General features: G+C 39.1%; 1 protein-coding gene across 11 annotated transcripts in view; it reads right to left on the bottom strand.

Annotated features, from left to right (window-relative positions):
• The window catches only part of LOC102938237 (sodium channel protein type 1 subunit alpha), a 171,479-nt gene that overhangs the window by 80,732 nt on the left and 71,983 nt on the right, over positions 1-18,764 (bottom strand). For 6 of the 11 annotated variants that reach the window (XM_043525360.1, XM_043525363.1, XM_043525361.1 and 3 more), the window contains 5 exons: positions 16,437-16,555; positions 7,996-8,085; positions 6,845-6,973; positions 6,037-6,128; positions 4,766-5,038 (listed from right to left, as the gene is read on the bottom strand). In XM_043525360.1, the coding sequence (XP_043381295.1) occupies positions 4,766-5,038; positions 6,037-6,128; positions 6,845-6,973; positions 7,996-8,085; positions 16,437-16,555 (703 nt within the window). Of the gene's footprint in view, positions 1-4,765; positions 5,039-6,036; positions 6,129-6,226; positions 6,319-6,844; positions 6,974-7,995; positions 8,086-16,436; positions 16,556-18,764 lie in introns of all 11 variants that reach the window. The other 5 variants (XM_043525365.1, XM_037912583.2, XM_043525368.1 and 2 more) reach the window with 3 other exon arrangements.

Here is an 18,764-nt window from a genome sequence, read left to right on the forward strand (position 1 = left end):
ACTCCAAAATTAGGAAATGCCAGAATTAAGGTTGTCTATGCAGTGCACTGTGATACAGTCTTTAATTACATGATCACATACTATTTTTACCACAGTGCCCATGTCGCACTCAGTGCACAAAATGGTTGGTGCTCACTTAAGAAGCGATTTAATATTTTGTTTTCTCCTCATTGCTTAATGTGTGCACACGGACCTTATTTACTGTATACTATTCAAACTGCTCCAGTTATTAATTTCCTCCTGGGCTTGTCTACGGTGCTTATCATTATAGTATCTAAGTGCTTCACAAATGTTAGTGAATTTATTATCACAACAACCTGGTCAGATGAGCGGTTATTATTATCCCCATTTTATAAATAGGGAACTGAGACTCAGAGATTAAGGTCAGAAGTATGCACTAATTTTGGATGCCCAATTTGAGACACCTAGGACCTGATTAGTACTATATGTTCAAAGTACAGCTCCCCATTGACATTACTTGCAGCTGTGAGTGCTCAGCACTCCTGTAAATCAGACTTCAGAGTCTTGGGTCAGACACCCAGAAATTGAGGAATGCACAAAAACTGTGGTAAGTATTCTTTTCTTCTTCAAGTCCTGGTCCCTACATATATTCCACATGTGGGTGACCAGCAAGCAATACTCAAATGTGGGCGGGAGCAAGGATGCCGGATTACAGATGCTTATAACACTACAGATCCAAAGGTGTCAGCAGAAGACGCTTGGGCTAATGTGTAATACTTTGCAAAAGTGCGGATGGAACTCCAGGTTTCCACCTCACAAATGTCCAGCAGAGGGACTTCTTGGAGAGATGCAACTGAGGTCACCTGCGCTCTAGTAGAATGGACCCTCACTTCATCTGGGGGGAGACAGATGCACCATCTGATAAAGGCAATGGATGATACAGCCAGAAATCCACTTAGAGAGTCTTTGAGAAGATACTGCTTGACCCTGAGCTCACTCTGCTACAGCGACAAATAGCCTTGGTGATTTCTCAAAAGATTTTATCCTTTGCAGGTAGAATGACAGTGCTTGTCTGACGTTGAGAGAAGGAAGTTTCCTCTCTTCACTGAAAGCATGAGGCTTTGGGAAGCATAACAGTAAGTGAGTCCATTGGTTTATGTGGAATTCAGCAACTTCCTTTGGGATGAATTTTGGATTTGAGGTCTCACTGCAGCATTGGCTTCACTACTGCTGGAAAGGTCCTGGTCAAACCTTTTTGGGATCTGGTTGATACTGAGTTAGTAAAGATATGCACTGGTATGCGCTGCTAAGTGAACTCACAGTGAGCTAATTGAGAGACCTGACATCTTGGGGTAGGGAGATAATCTAAAATAGCAGGAATACCTGCTCACTCTGATGCTATCTGGTTCTGTTGTGCCCATGTAGAAAAACCCTCCAGTGGCTAGGTAACATTTTCTGGTAGCATCTTTCCTGCTGTTATTAAGAATAGGTTGTACAGCCCCAACGTGAACACTCTAGGTCTGATGTTCTAGGTCTGATGACCACCCAAATATGAAGCCGTGAGTGAAGAGAGTCCAGGTTGGAATGTCTGAACCTGCTGCTTTCTTGAGTTTGCAGGTCTGAGAAAGACTGAATGCTGACAGGCTGATGGACTGACATCAGTAAGAAGTCTGAAAAGCAGAACTGTCTGGACCAAATGGGTATGATGAGAATGAGTCATGCTTTGATGCGATGAATCTTCCACAGAATCTTGGACAATAGTGCAATGGGAGGGAAGGCATACGTCAAGTGTCCTGTCCAGGACAATATGGGACATCGCCCTATAAGTCCTGACTTTGTGCTGCTCTGGAATAATATACATTGAACTTCTTGCTCATCTGGAACACGAACAGATCCCAAGATGGTGTTTCCCATTGTGTGAAGATGATCAGCATAGAATTGTGTAATTCCCATTTGTGATTGGTGATGAAATGCCTGTTGAGGCTGTCTGCCAGCAAGTTCCAGACACCTAGGAGGTACATTGCAGATACTGTGATGCAGTTCTGGATTCACTAGTTCAATAAGTTGAACGGTTGCATGCATAGTAGAAGGGATTTTGCCCTGCTTGTTTGTTTATATAGAAGAGGGTCACTGGGTTGTCTGACATTATCCAGACATGTCGAGATTGTACAAGTTGAAGGAATGCATTGCTGGCTGGCCTGACTGCTCTTAGTTCCAGGAAGTTGATAGGCATCCTGCCTTTTTGAGGTGTCCATGTACCTTGTGCTATGTAGGCATCTATGTGGGTTTCCCAGCCCATGAAGGATAAGTCTGGAATGTTGAGTGTGGGAGGTAGGAAAGGGACTCCAATGCATATATGTCCTGGGTTCATCCACCAGGTGAGTGAAGCCCGGACATTGACAGGGGTTGTCTCTATAGAGTTCATGATGTGCCTGTCTGGCGTATACACTGACCAGAGCCAGGCTTGCAGACAACAGAGTTGTAGCCTGACAAATGGAGTTACACAGGTAATGTGTTCTAACAGGGAAAGACAGGCCTGGAATGTTGCTTTGGGTCTGTGAGTGACCTGGTTTACTAGACTGCTCATGGCATGGTATCTGCCAACAGGGAGGAAGGCCCTTGCTGTGGTTGAGTCCATGGTCACCACTATAAAGTATATGATATGTGGGAGAATCAGGGTAGACACTTCCACATTTATGCAGATTCCAAGGATACCATGCGATGGAATAATGACAAGGTTGCTGACAGTACTTTTAGGCAAGAACTGTTAGAAGTCAGTCACCATTTTGTCTCAGCTGTGCTGCCACCACTGGAAAGACCATGAACACCCTGGGTATTGTTACCAGACCGAACAGGCGTACCCTGAACTAGTAATGTTCCTGTTTTATCAGAAAACTATAAAAACCACTAACAAACAACATACAATTATATTTACAGAGATGAAGACAAATCTGACTGGAGGAGGATTCTGACTTAGATCATGCGATGGTAAGAAGGAACTGGAGAGATGGTCAGGTTGCAGAACACAAGGGGAACCAAGATGCAGGCATGGATCAATGGACACTACTTGCAAGATTTTTTCAGCATCAAGCGCATGCATACTCCATGCGTGAAATACACAGAGGGACCAGCACTTTATTTGCACTGTGCTCTAATAATCAATTATGAATTCCAGAACTCATCAAGTCACTTGTTGTTATGCATATTTTTTCTATCCTTGTTAACACACCTTCTAAGAAATAAAGCTAACACCTTAGTAATTCTAATAATTTCAAACTGGCCCAGAAGACCTGCTTTGATATTCAAATCAACTGGCTGTGTGATTTTCCTTCCTAGTAGCATTCCCATATGCTAGATTTACTGAGAGAGGCCATAAATTTATTGGCTTTGCTATTGAAAGTGAAATAATGAAAAGAGACGATATTCAGAATTGCTAATTTCAGCAGTGCTCATACCAAGGATATATTCTTCTTCAAAGGTGTATTCAAGGACATGGGTATCACCTAGCATTTAAAAATACAAGGCGGGGGGAGCTTGATTTCTTTTTCACACAGCGTAGCTCCACTGTCCTCAACACTGTGATTTACTCTGGTGTAAGTGAGAAGAGAATACAACCTTATAGCTCTCATGGAAATTTTCCAGAGCTTTTAGAATTCATATATAGGGCTCAATCATGACTTTGCCACGAGCAGCATGTACACACAGGCCAGCATGTTATTACATTGCCTCAGGAGTGGCTCAGAAAACAGACTGTCTCAAAGAGTCCCCTCCCCATTACCACTTGCTCACTTCTTACTCACCTACATAAGACAAAAGAATAGCTCTGAGGAGGCAGCTTCCTGTCTGTGCCTATACCCACCATGTGGGTAGCCGGCGCAGGAAAACATGGGGCACCTTTTGCCTCTTTCCCTTATTAACTGTTCCTGAACCTCAGTGTAAATACACTGAAGACCAGGTGGCAACTTCAATTCTGCAGTCACTTCCCTAGATCACTAAAATTTTCTCTCTCATCCTAGCATAACCTGATTCCTCAAAGGCTTCAGATCTTCTATTCTGAAAAGCTAAAATCACAACTGAAAAGAGGATACTATTAGTATTTTACAGCTTTGAAAGAGCTATTTTTTGAAAGAAAGTCAAGGGGGGGAATCCATTTCATACCACAGTGCCTGACTGACATCTCCACTGTACTGTCAAGACAAGCCATCCATTAGTCTGAGATTGGTGGATGTGACATTTAGAGAAAAGAAAATAGAAAAAAAAAACTTTTTTGCCTCTCAAATTAATAAATCAGAATATGCGATTTTGAAAACTGCTCACCACTAGCTTCACTCTTTTCCCCTTAAAATCCATGATAAAATTCCCACTGACTTCCATGGAAGCAGAGGTATGCCACCATTGAGCACTTCTGTAACTTCTACTTGTACTGCCCAGCTTAACATGGAATTGAAGTGATAGTTATTGATTTTTATATTTAGAAAAAAGCATCTTTTCATAAATATTGAATTGTGTTCTCAATCTTTGTGCTTATTTTTTATGAGAAAGATAAAAATGTCAGTTATCATTAGAATTATTAATTAAAATTTAAAAACAGGCAAAAGAATACCATTCATTTTTTGAAGTTCTGAAAAATGTCCGCTTGTTAACCTTTTGACAAATCTAGTCCTATTGTGTCAGTAATACTTTTGATAACTTTGGGTCAGACTGCTAACTTTGGGTTCAACATCTACACAATTTTACTTGCATCTATTTTCTGAAAAAAATTAAATTAAAACAATTTAAGAAGAATTAAATCAGTAATTCTTACCTTCATCCTCAGTGTAGCCCTTCCAGTCAAACGGAGTCACTGTTAAATTAACAAATGTACCGTTTTCACCTATTGTGCTGTTGAAATATGAAGTAATATTTGTTTCCAGAGTAAAATTGTCTGGAGGCCATTGCAAGCATTTATGCCTCAAGTTACCCATGAACAGCTGCAGCCCTATTAGTGCAAATACACTCAGGCAAAATACAGTCAGAATCATGACATCTGAGAGCTTCTTCACAGACTGAATTAAGGCTCCCACAATAGTCTTCAAGCCTGCAAAGAGAAAGGGATTTTTATTATGATGTTCATCACATATTTAAAACATAAAAGTAACAATTTATACCAATAAAGTTAAAAAAATTCATGCAGAAGCCCAAATAAATGGTTGTAATGTGTGTGAAATAACATTTTATGAAGAGTTTTCTCTTGTGAAGATGAATACATAGCTGAAAGTTTATGTTCATTTGAAATTGTGAATGTAAATGAATTGCACATATTCCAAAACACTTGTTTTAATGCCAAAACAAGTGATTTTGTTATTCATGTTTTACATGAATCTCGTGTAAAGAAAAATCTTTCTTTTTTACCATTTGCCAATGGTAAATTTAACTATTTGCCAATGGTAAATTTAACTATTTGCCAATGGTAAATTTAACTATTTGCCAATGCCTCCTGTCCCAAACCTTTGCTAGTATCAGTTTTATAACATACTGCATTGTTACAACAATAGTAAAGAGCTTGTTAAACAGCAAATGGGATCAGATTAAAGTTATAAAACTGGAGAGGGTTTGGAAAATAATAGAACTTTAAGATAATAAATCCCCCATGCGATGCCCATGCTATTCTTTATTATCTTATTCCTTTATCTTCATTAGTAAATCAGTGTTTCAAACAATTTTTGTTTTCACAGTCACAAATATCCACAGCAAATACTACATTACATCATAGTGGTAAAATACATATGGGAAAGAAAACCTCTGTATTACTGATTTTTTGTTGAATGTGGAGAAGAAAGCTTGACATCATAAGATGCAAACCACACAGGCTGTAAATTGCAATGTCTCATGCAAGAATTTGTTAAACTCAAAGGCTGATTTCAAAAGGAAAAAAGCTAATGTTAAAATGCAAAGAATCATAGATTTCAATCAATTCTATTATCTTATGATTCCTGTTTTGGTTTTTTTTGGCAAGCAACAAGGCTTGTGTTAAAATACTGTGAATTGAGCTTCAGTGGAATGAAATTCAGCCTCAGTGTTTAACCTAGCTCTCACCTGGAATGACTGATATTGTTTTCAATGCTCGGAGAACTCTGAATGTTCTCAACGCTGAGACATTGCCCAGGTCCACAAACTCTGTCACATATCTGTAATAGGGGAGTTCACACACAAACACAATGACAGGATAAAAAGGAACAATTGGGAGGTACAAGGGACCTAACACCTTACACCAGTTACTTCTTACCTGGGATTACAGAAATAGTTTTCAAAGCTCTCAATACTCTGAAAGTTCGAAGAGCTGAAACATTGCCTAGGTTTACAAATTCTGTTATATACCTGTAGGATTAAATCACAGTTATTCAGAATTTAGGCAGAGTTTATGCTACTTATGAGGGTCTTTCATCAAAACCTCTTTGGTGATTTTAGCTAATAAATTAAAAAGCAACAGTCAGCTGTTTACCTTTCACTGCAGTTTGCCTGCATTAATTTGCCTTCATGGCCTTCAGTTAAATGTAAATGTCTCTGAAGCAAACCACAGTGATTTTACTTTGAAAGCATAAAATTTATCTAGACTAGGCTGGAAAATTGAAGCATATAGTCAAAGGGGTTGCTTTATTCTGGTTAGAGGAAAAATGCAGAACATCAAATTAGTTTCTATAACACTAACTGTATTAGTGGCTCCTGCAGTATATATGCTTACATTGGAAGATGAATACTACAATATTTATGACATGCAAGTCATTTTTAGACACTGAAAATACATATTCCCAAAAATTTCCAGTCTAGCTTTTTGGGGGTCTTTATTGACACTCATTTCATGGCCTTTTATGCTCTTCAATTAAAAAAACAAAACAAAACTTACGCAAATGTAATGACAGTGAAATCAAGCCAGTTCCATGGGTCTCGAAGGAAAGTAAAATCTTCTAAACAGAAGCCCCTTGCAAAAATTTTTATAAGTGATTCAAATGTATATATTCCAGTGAAGGTATACCTGGAAAAAGTATCCAAAAACTTAATAGAGACAAATACTAATTCTTTATAACAGTTTTATTTTCTCGTTGCTAAAAGTCTTAGAAATCAAATTAAAGATTCAGCTAATTTCAAAAATTCAGAATAAATAAAGTAAATAAACAATGTCTATTAAAATGCATTATTCACCATTATAAGTATCCTTATATTCTAGTACAATATTTGTGATATACTTTTGACTTGTCAAGGGTGACTAGAGTGTATAAGTAGGTGCTCTTTATTAGCAATTGTATAAATCTAAAGAAATAATATAATAGATTTTTACAATATCATTCTATGAAATTATGAAATTATAGATGAAATTATAACTAAGGCCCACTTGGTCTATTACTGTTGTCTGACAACACTGTAAGATCAAGTTATTTTATATTGTCTGGGTCACTAACTTCTAAAACCTCTAATATTAACGCTGAAGAATAGCATGTGCTTAAAGTCCCATTTCAGTAGGACTACTGATGTGCTTTCCTGAGTTGGCATCTACAACTAGTTTCAGAGTAGCAGCCGTGTTAGTCTGTATTCGCAAAAAGAAATACATCTCACATCATCCGAGAGCTGTAGCTCACGAAAGCTTATACTCAGATAAATTTGTTAGTCTCTAAGGTGCCACAAGTACTCCTTTTCTTTTTAGCTATAACTAGGTGGCTATTGTTTTACTACTTATGCAGTAGTATAATCAAATCAACAGTACTGGCCAGAAGGCATAAAAACACTATCAAGATGCTACATCATAAAGATGAAGAAAAATCTTCATGTTGAGTCAAAGAGCAATATTATCCATGAACATTTGCCTCACTTTTTTCTGTACTCAAATTTTTCTTTCGAAGAGAGGAAGATTTAAACCACAATAAATAGTTTTGTTTAGAGAAAAAACAGTAGTAGCGTCACACACTGACTGCTGTCAATGTCCTTCACTGCAAATAATGGTTCCTAGAAAAATTCATTTCAGATATACGGATATATTTAAAGAATATAGGTTTAACTTACTCTACATTCTTTGTCCATTCCGGAGGGTTACTCATGGTCATAAACACACAGTTGGTCAAAATAGTGCACATAATAAGCATGCTGAACAATGTATGTTACAGTCAAGGAACACAACAGTAAATTACACAATAGCACATTAAAAACACATTTTAATTTCAACCAAATTCTGACACATACAAAAATCCCATTGATTTAAGTGATAATTCCAGATATATTTTTAATACAGTATCAACCCAGAAGTTCTCATTAGTAAATGAAACTTTATTAGCACTAAATTCACTTGTGGTGTAAGCAGAAGCAATTCATTTTTTAACTGTCCCTATCCAGTGCTTTGTGCACACTAAAAACAGTAACAGATCATAACAATATTAAGTAATGAACTCTTCTCATCCCAACAGCTTGTTGACAGTAATAAATAGCAACTTCCTCCCCATCCCACTTGAATCTACTGGAATCTTCTCTAACAATTTAATAGCTTGGGAGAAAAGACAGGTCTTGCAGGATGCTCAGAAAGTCAGAGAACTAGCTTCTCTTGGACCAAGGGAGGAAGCAAGTTCCAAAGTTGAGGAATCTTCATTGAGAAGAAGTTACCTGCAGCTCCTTTGTGATGAAATCAGGAGGCTGTCAGCTTGTGCATCTCCCCTGATCTGAACTGTCATGGTATTACATGAGCATAAAGATAGCGTCCTAGAACCCTGGATAACTGTAGCAAGACTCATATCTAAAAGAAAAGGTTTCAACAGTCTCACTGAGCACAAATAAAAAGAGTATTTAGTTGCTGCTGTTTCTAGAAGCAGCTGGGGATACAACAACACATCAGGTAGCCAATCTACGTAACAAATGATGAATAAAGTATATTTGTTTACTCCACCAAATAAGCCAAAATAGCCAATGTCTAGTATTCCATTTACTTCCCCCAATCAAATAAGCATTATCACAGCACTGTCATCCACTTGATGAAGACATTGTACCCTATGTTTCCTCACCAACTCTCCTGGAATTTGATTTTGAACTAGAGGAGGGCAGCAGAATATAAGCTGAACCCTGGCAGAGAAAGAGCATGTCGGGGACGATGAGCTCCTGTGGAACTCCAAAAGAAAGAGAGAAAGCCCCACTGGGGTAGATGAGCAAGTGCCCAATACTATTCTCTGTGACCTCTCAGAAAGACAACCGTCAGGAGCCAGTAAGAAAGAACTGCCATGGAAGCGTGTCTTATTCTACCCATGCTATCATTCAATACCATCTCATGGTCAATGGTAAGGAAAGCCACTGAAAGACTGGTATGAATCAGCATGGTAACCTGATCCTCATCCCAGTCGTCAACCAGAACAACTAGTGTAGCATCCCTACTACACTAAGGACTACAACTCAAACTGATTGGGGTTAAGAAAACCTGAGTATCCTACATGGCTGCAGCTGCCTCACTACAACATGTTCAGCAGTGTTTCAAAAAGACAGAAGATTTGACTGAGGCAACAAGTGTTTGCAGAAATACTGATTCTCTGTAGTGTTATAAGTTTTTCACTTCCATTGATACTAAACATTCAGCATATTTATCCAAGTGTTTAACAATAAGTGAAAGACTAAAATAAACAACAAACAGGAAAGTGATGCAAAATTGCCACACGATGGCACCATAAACTACAAAACGCTAGACTTTGTGCCAAATTTACTCTGGAAAAGATTTTACCTCTATTCACCCTTTATAAAAAATATGTTCCTACAAAACAGTTCATCGAAGGAGCTAATGTAGGGTGACCAGACATCCAATATTATCAGGATCATCCTGATATTAGGGGCTTTGTCATATATAAGCAACTATATACTCTACCTGCTCCCCTCTCCACCCTAAAAAAAAGTGTCCCTATTTTTCACACTTGCTCTCTGGTCACCTTAAGCTAATGATACAAACAGATATATCTAAGTATAAAAACACTTTACAGGTACATTTGTATCCAAAAACCCAAATATGATTTGCAAATTAAAATTAAATTAAATGCTAATTTTTTTTTGTTTTTGAACACATTTTTAGGCTCTGGACACAGACTAAACTTCACTGTGTAGTTTAATAAATTCATAGATATTAAGGTCAGAAGGGACCATTATGATCATCTAGTCCGACCTCCTGCACAACGCAGGCCACAGAATCTCACCCACCCACTCCTACGAAAAACCTCTCACCTATGTCTGAGCTATTGAAGTCCTCAAATCGTGGTTTAAAGACTTCAAGGAGCAGAGAATCCTCCAGCAAGTGACCCGTGCCCCATGCTACAGAGGAAGGCGAAAAACCTCCAGGGCCTCTTCCAATCTGCCCTGGAGGAAAATTCCTTCCCGACCCCAAATATGGCGATCAGCTAAACCCTGAGCATATGGGCAAGATTCACCAGCCAGATACCCAGGAAAGAATTTTCTGTAGTAACTCAGATCCCACCCCATCTAACATCCCATCACAGGCCATTGGGCCTATTTACCATGAATAGTTAAAGATCAATTAATTGCCAAAATCATGTTATCCCATCATACCATCTCCTCCATAAACTTATTGAGTTTAATCTTAAAGCCAGATAGGTGTTTTGCCCCCACTGCTTCCCTTGGAAGGCTATTCCAAAACTTCACTCCTCTGATGGTTAGAAACCTTTGTCTAATTTCAAGTCTAAACTTCCCAATGACCAGTTTATATCCATTTGTTCTTGTGTCAACATTGGTACTGAGCTTAAATAATTCCTCTCCCTCTCCGGTATTTATCCCTCTGATATATTTATAGAGAGCAATCATATCTCCCCTCAACCTTCTTTTGGTTAGGCTAAACAAGCCAAGCTCCTTGAGTCTCCTTTCATAAGACAGGTTTTCCATTTCTCGGATCATCCTAGTAGCCCTTCTCTGTACCTGTTCCAGTTTGAATTCATCCTTCTTAAACATGGGAGACCAGAACTGCACACAGTATTCCAGGTGAGGTCTTACCAGTGCCTTGTATAATGGTACTAAAACCTCCTTATCTCTACTGGAAATACCTCGCCCGATGCATCCCAAGACCGCATTAGCTTTTTTCACGGCCATATCACATTGGCGGCTCGTAGTCATCCTATGATCCAAGGTCCTTCTCCTCCTCCGTTACTTCTAATTGATGCGTGCCCAGCTTATAACTAAAATTCTTGTTATTAATCCCTAAATGCATAACCTTACACTTCTCACTATTACATTTCATCCTATTACTATTACTCCAGTTTACAAGGTCATCCAAATCTTCCTGTATGATATTCCGGTCTCTCTCTAAATTGGCAATACCTCCCAGCTTTGTATCATCCGCAAACTTTATTAGCACACTCCCACTTTTTGTGTGGAGGTCAGTAATAAAAAGATTAAATAAGATTGGTCCCATAACCGATCTCCGAGGAACTCCACTAGTAACCTCCTTCCAGTCTGACAGTTCACCTTTCAGTGTTACCCGTTGTAGTCTCCCCTTTAACCAGTTCCTTGGTCACCTTTCAATTTTCATGTTGATCCCCATCTTTTCCAATTTAGCTACTAATGCCCCATGTGTAACCGTATCAAATGACTTACTGAAATCGAGGTAAATTAGATCCACTACGTTTCCTTTGTCTAAAAAATCTGTTACCTTCTCAAAGAAGGTGATCAGGTTGGTTTGGCACGATCTACCTTTTGTAAAACCATGTTGTATTTTGTCCCATTTACCATTGACCTCAATGTCCTTAACTACTTTCTCCTTCAAATTTTTTTCCAAAACTCTGCATACTACAGATGTCAAACTAACAGGCCTGTAGTTACCCGGATCACTTTTTTTTCCTTTCTTAAAAATAGGAACTATGTTAGCAATTCTCCAATCACACGATACAACCCCTGAGTTTACAGATTCATTAAAAATTCTTGCTAATGGGCTTGCAATTTCATGTGCCAGTTCCTTTAATATTCTTGGATGAAGATTATCTGGGCCCCCCGATTTAGTCCCATTAAGCTGTTCGAGTTTCTCTTCTACCTCAGATATGGTAATATTTACCTCCATATCCTCATTCCCATTTGTCATGCTACCATTATCCCTAAGATCCTCTTTAGCCTTATCAAAGAGTGAGGCAGAGTATTTGTTTAGGTATTGGGCCATGCCTCGATTATCCTTGACCTCCAGGTCATATTATCAAACAAGCTCTGTATAGCATAACTGTTATTCTGTGACTCAGAATATCAAATGTAGCAAGCATTGGAATACCCCTCACACACCCTGAACAGACAGATGCAAGGAATTACAGTTAACATGCTCAGAATACCCCTTTGACATCATTTTGTGGAGGTAGTCTCTTTGGTAGTCTCAAAGAGCTTGTGAATGCTAGACTTCAGGCTCCAATGTATCAATATATTTAAAACACAGTATGGGGCAGATAATTAAGTACACAATACTATTAATGCTAAATATACATTCCTTTTTATGTATAGAATAAAATATTCTATTTTAGAAATATTTAGGAACCTCATTCAAATCAATGAAATACTTAATTTCTATTTTCATCAGCTCAGTGATGCTAAACTGGTTTTAAAAGAAATAAAATGGTCGGGATGGCACTACTATATTTATATAGTTAGACATAAGCTATATGAACTTATTAGAGATCACAATAAAAAATAAAAACTTACATTAAAAGAATGTGAGGTTGCAAAGTCAGGCACTCAAAAGTTAGATAATGCCAGAACCAAGGTTGCTTGTGCAACTCCTTTGGTGCACAGGACAGACTGTGCTCTGGGTATGAAGGAGGACTTTGCAGTGAATGAGGCTGTTGCCTGTAGGATCACACACCTAACAATTTATGCAACAAAGTAGGCAGAGGCCCTGATTCATTCCCAAAGCATACTCTGCAGGATGATTTCTTGGCTGAAGAAGCTGAATAGCATGCTAGAGAACTGGCTTCTATCTTTACCTCAGCCACGGAGTTTCTATGTGATTCTCAGCAAATCACATAAACCAGAAATGTCACAGGTAGCACTGTGTGTTTCATATTTTCTGGGTACCTAACATGAGACACCTAGGGGCTGATTTGCAGAAGTGCTAAGTATTCATAATTGCAACTGAACTCAATGGTAACTCTGCTCCGAATGAAAAGTGCTATAAAATGCTCAGTATTCTGAAAAAAAACACCATGCATTAGGCTTCTCATACTGGGCAATCAAAACTGACGCCTTTGATGATTTTAAATTTAATCTCTGTGCCTCAATTCCCCATGTGTACAATGGGGATAACAATACCACCACTCACAAGGGTGTTGTCATGTGAAATTCAATAATATTTCTAAAGAACTAAGGTGCTACACAATGACAGCACTACAGAAAAAACCCTCAAGAGGAAATTAGTAATTCTGTATTCACTGCAGGGCTTGGATAGCACATGGAGCCACACACTCAACAATGCGGATAAAAAATATTGAAGAGCTACCCATTCAGTGAGCACCATTTATCCTGAGCATTGAATGAAAAAATAGCATGTGATCATGTAATTAAAGACTATACCATAATGTATATACACAGGGGGGCCTAATTAAGGTTGTACAGACATTTCCTAAATTAAGTGTTTGCCTTGCAACCTCAGAAATGTTCTTTAAATGCAGAGCGTGTGTGTGTGTGTAAGAGAGAGATATGTATGGATTAATCAATTCCATCATATATGATGGATTCCATCATGTGGAACCATACTGCCCTGCACATGAGAAATCAGTAGGATTGGGCTCTTTAGATCCATATGGCACAGCCTTCTACCACTTGTGCTCAGAGATTAACTGGCAGCAAAGGCCGTTATATTCTATGTGGACCTGTCACTAGAGGGGGATGGACACACATTTTGCCAATGGTTTCCCAGCTATTTTCTCACATCAAAGGAATGTTGAGACTCAGGACTCCTGGATTCAGTTTCAGGATCTGTAGAGGAGTGTTCTCTAGTGGTTACAGACCTTTCTGCTCCTGCCCTGTCCCATCTTCTCCCTGTCCTCTTCTGCTCCTATGTCTGCTCCCCAGCTCTTACCCCGCCCCCTCCCAGATATCAGTCAACTCCTGCCTCTGTGCCCCTCTGCTCCTATTCCCCCATCACAGCGCCCGCCTCTATCTCCTCACTATTCTCATTCCTTCTGCTCCTGCCTGTCTCCCTCCCCTCTCGTTGTTCCTACCTACTCCCTACTATCTTCTGTATCCCTTTTCACCTGTTCCCTCTCCCTTCCAGGCTCTTATCCCCTCTCCCCCAAGCTTCTGCCCTGCATCTCTTCCTCTCCCCTCCATCCCAGTTTCTCACCTCTCAAGTGCTCAAATGAATCAGCTTCCTCCTTCTCCTTCTTCCTAACTGGGTCCCAGGAGGGGGCGCAGCGAGAACATAGGAGACAGAGCTCCTCTGCTCTCAGTTCCTGTGCCTGGTGCCACAGCAGCCACCAGCTGTGGAGAGGAGTAATTTCAGGGAAAGTCCTGGAGTCTCAGAGTGGAGCATGCTCAGTCATTCTGTGTGGATGGCACATGCACAATCTGGTCACGTGTAGGTCAATGCTCAGTGAAGACAATCTTCAGAGAATTTAGCTGTCAAACTCTACCAAATCTTGATTATGTGCAAACTGTGACTTTTCAGAGACTTATAACTTGGCCAAATTTGAGCAGGTTTTCTTGAGGACAGCAAATGGCAAATTCCTGATGCAAAGGCCAGCTCACAGCCAAGTTTCATGACCCTCTCCAAACCATGGAAGTGCTAGACCTTCTTAATGCAACAGTTGTAAGATTTTTTCCCAAAACGGGTGAAACAACATATTTTTTCCCAAGCCTCATTCTTAGAAATGGGTAATCTATTTTATCTGAAATTTTCCAAAAATATTCACCGTGAGGCAGACACATGGCATGGAAATTTTCAGCCTGAATAGTTTAAGTCTGGCAAAGTTATAAACAACTGAAGACAGAGTCTTATAATAGAAACAACATTAACTACATGCATCACTACCTGTGCTGCTTTTAATATGTTGCATTGATGTAAGTGAGCCCAGAGACCCTACTATCTACTCCTTATTGCTCAGATAAAGAAACCCCACCAGTGAGTTATATAGTAGTTGTCGCCTCTGTATATATTTAAAGGCATAAGTGACAAAAGCAGACCATAAAAGAAATAATCCAATCCAGCGCAAGGAGATCTCCATCTAAAGGAGGTAAATTACTTGATCTCAAGAGGCCAGGTACTGTATGTAATAAAAATATCAGAATTTTATATACAAGCCCGCTTCCTTTTTGGTTGTTGTGCATAACAGTTACTCTTTGCACACAGTTATATAAAATATATGGGACATGAAATTATTTCTATGATTACAGATTTAAGAGAAACAATTTAAAAGGTGCTCAGAAATTCTCCCTCCTCTAAAATTCACAAACAAACAAAACACCCCCTCCTATTAATCATCCCGTATCATCTTCCCAATGTTGGCCAATAATAGAATATTGAATCACAGATTTATACGAATACGGGCTTGTCTACATGGCAGCACAGTCCGGACTATGGGAGTGAGAATTTTAGAGCATGCTAACATGTTGCACTCTAACTGCCCTATGTAGACCCTGTTAGCGTGAACTAAAAGGTATTTAGTTTGCATCAAAGGAGTCCCAGACTATATTAATGAGAACTATACCTGCAGTTAGAGCACAACATGTTACTGTGATCTACAAGTCACATACTCATACACTGCAATGTGCTGCTGTGTAGACAAGCCCTATGAAACGCTACAATATATTTTGTTAAACAGAGCACTACAGGCCCGATCTAGCACCTGTTAAGGTTCCCATTGACTTCTATGTAAATTGGATCAGGTGCTTAAACCCCAATCCTGCAAACACTTAAGCAGGTGTGAAACTCTTGCAAGTAATCCCATTGAGTTTGCTACTCATGTGTGTAAAGTGGCACACAGGGCTCAAGTGTTTGCAGAACTGAGGGCTTATTCGGAATTCAGAGACAAGGTTTATTTTTGGCAACTTTAAAAAAATAAAAGTTTTGTGTACTAGTAATTCACACTACAGAAGAGGGTCAGGAACATATACTGTACTTGAATGTCAAAATTATACAGGAGCCATCCTGTTGTAAAAATGCTATAGATTTTAATAATAATTAGATTAACAGGATTCCAGAGAAATGACTAAAAATGTACAGAATTCAAGATTATGCTATCCCTTCTAAAAGTTTTTTGAATTATTCCATAGATTTCTATTGAAGGAACATAATTATCTTTGAAATTCCAAGGATAATTAAAAACAAACTATAGGAAGGTTGTAATTTTCTATTAAATTCTACAGAACTTTGCTATAAAATTTATATTGTAAAATAAAATTTAAAAAAACCTGCAAGGATTTTATATTTATAATGAAACAAACAATTGTGCAGTGTTATTTTTAAAGAGAAACATTTTGAACCAAACAGTTGAAAAGGATATGAATGTACCAAAATTTTAATAGCTATTTTTCTAAGAGGATTGAAAGGAGTTAAAATGTACAGGGCAGAGGTGGCACTGAATCGGAAGATTGCCTTCCCTCTATTCAATACTATAAAAGTCTGAAAAAAGAAAGAAAGAGCAGTTTAAATGTTTGCATTCTGCATTAACTTTTTAAAATCAAAAATCTTTTTTTAAATAATAAACAAAGTCTTACATTACATTTCTACAGATAATTCAGAGAAAATCATATTTCTACATCCTTATTTTGGAAAGAAAACTTATTCCCATGACTTACCTGCTATATATTTGCTGTAAGGATACTACATTTGGTCATAGAATAATAAGGGTTTCATTAACTACACATTTACACACTTTTCTCTGTCACCTACACATAAAGTAAGGTGCAGAAGTGGTGAATTAAAAAATTAGTGAATATTTTATATCCTGATTATAACTAAATGTCTACTTTCCCCCTAAATACCAGAATCCTTCTCTCTTTGTTGCCTCTCCACAGCGCACACACCCACCAAATCATGGGCCAGATAATAGGAGGGACTTTTTACTTAAAAATCTCTGTGAAGGATCCATCATTGACATTAACACCAATTATTCGACTCAAAGGGAGAAGTGGTTGTTACCTGTGGAAAGTTGCCGCAAACCTAGAAGATCCCCTGCTGTGGCTCTGGCCCCCAGCAATACACCCAACTCTACTCTGGTTCCTGAGTGGTGCCCTCTATTGGAGCTGCACCAACCTGCCTGCTTCTCTCCGGCTCACCCCTGCTCCATGTCTCCATTCTATGTGGGCCCAAAACCATACTTGTCCGGGAAAGGAGTGTACCACAGAGGCATCTGATCCCTGCTTCTGCATGGAGAAAAGGAGACTGTGTGGAGAACCCCTTCAGATATGGAGCTAAGGACAATGGGGAACGATCTGGGCTGTGTTTACAGTTCCGGTAATAGATTTCAGACATTGATGGTCTTCAAACAGCAGAATCAGATGGTATAGGCATGGATGAAAATTTTTAAAATAATGAATTAGTCAAGAGGAACACATTTATTTGGCACAAGGTTTTAAAGCCTGAATTAAGAGATTTCCGGAAACATTTATAATCAATAAATACATTGAGGGGTGGTTTCTAATGTCTGCTAAACAGCGAAAAAGCACTTACTATGGACTCACAACCTCCAGATTGTCACATATCCAAATGATGTCCCTGTGTGCTAGATTCTGTATTTGTAGTTATGAGCTAGCTGACATATATGTAAACAAACAAATACATAAATAATCACACATTCTGCTGACTTTGCATGTAGGGAGAATACACCACCTGCATTTAGTCAACTCACATCCTTTCGTGAATCTTTCTAAATCTTTGAACACAGGCATATTACTGATACTGTTACAAATAACACTATCTTGCCAAAGCTACAGTTTTGCGTGGAAGCTGCTGGTACTCCTCCCAAGTGCATGTATTGTTCCACTTTTTGAGGACCTGCATATGCAGCTCCAAGATCAGAATAAGGCCCCATCATTTCAAAAAATTTCCATTTTCCCCCTTCAATCATCACTCATTTATATCCGCAGTGAAAGAAACATTGTGATTTATCATTAAAGTCCTCAAAATAGGTATATTGATCCTGTGACTTATAAGCCAAGACAAAAATTTGATTTCTGTCACTCTCTTCTTGTCCCTCTCTGCAGCAGGACACCCACCTCTCAGCCTCCAACAAGACACCTCCCTAGACATCCTGACAGCAGCTGGAAAAGCCACCTCAACACTCTGAGCTGAAGGCTACCTCTGTCACTAAGATGCAATAACAACATCGTGCAGATTTCTGTCCACGTCTGGCCTCAGTTTCGGCTGAAAACACCACCCCACTGCTGCTTCTCAGCCTAAGATGGGCTTTCTAGTAAGGGAGAAGTGAGGTGAGACTACATTTCCCAAGAACTCGGACACAACCACTCTTCCCCCTCTTCTTTGCCACAGCAATTAAGCTATAAGCCAGAAAATTAGCCAGTCCTTACAGTGTAAAAGCATTAGGGCCAGATTTTGTTGTTTCTACACAGGCCTACACTGGGGGCCAAGTGGAGCCTCACAACCCCTTGGGGATCACCAGCAGGTTGCAATGTGCACCTTAAGGTAATGCAGGCTGCTCTTTTCTCCATGTCTAGTGGAGAGGCCTGAGCTCTTTTCCTTGCTGAGGTTGGTTTGCACACCTGAGCACTAATAGGGAGTAGCTTCTGTACCCAGAGTGGAGAGACTCAGATTTTCTCTTACACAGAAATGGGGACACATAAGATGGAAAGGGTCTGTAAGCCCTCATTTT

Source organism: Chelonia mydas, chromosome 11 (assembly GCF_015237465.2).
Source record: "Chelonia mydas isolate rCheMyd1 chromosome 11, rCheMyd1.pri.v2, whole genome shotgun sequence".
NCBI lineage: Eukaryota > Metazoa > Chordata > Testudines > Cheloniidae > Chelonia > Chelonia mydas.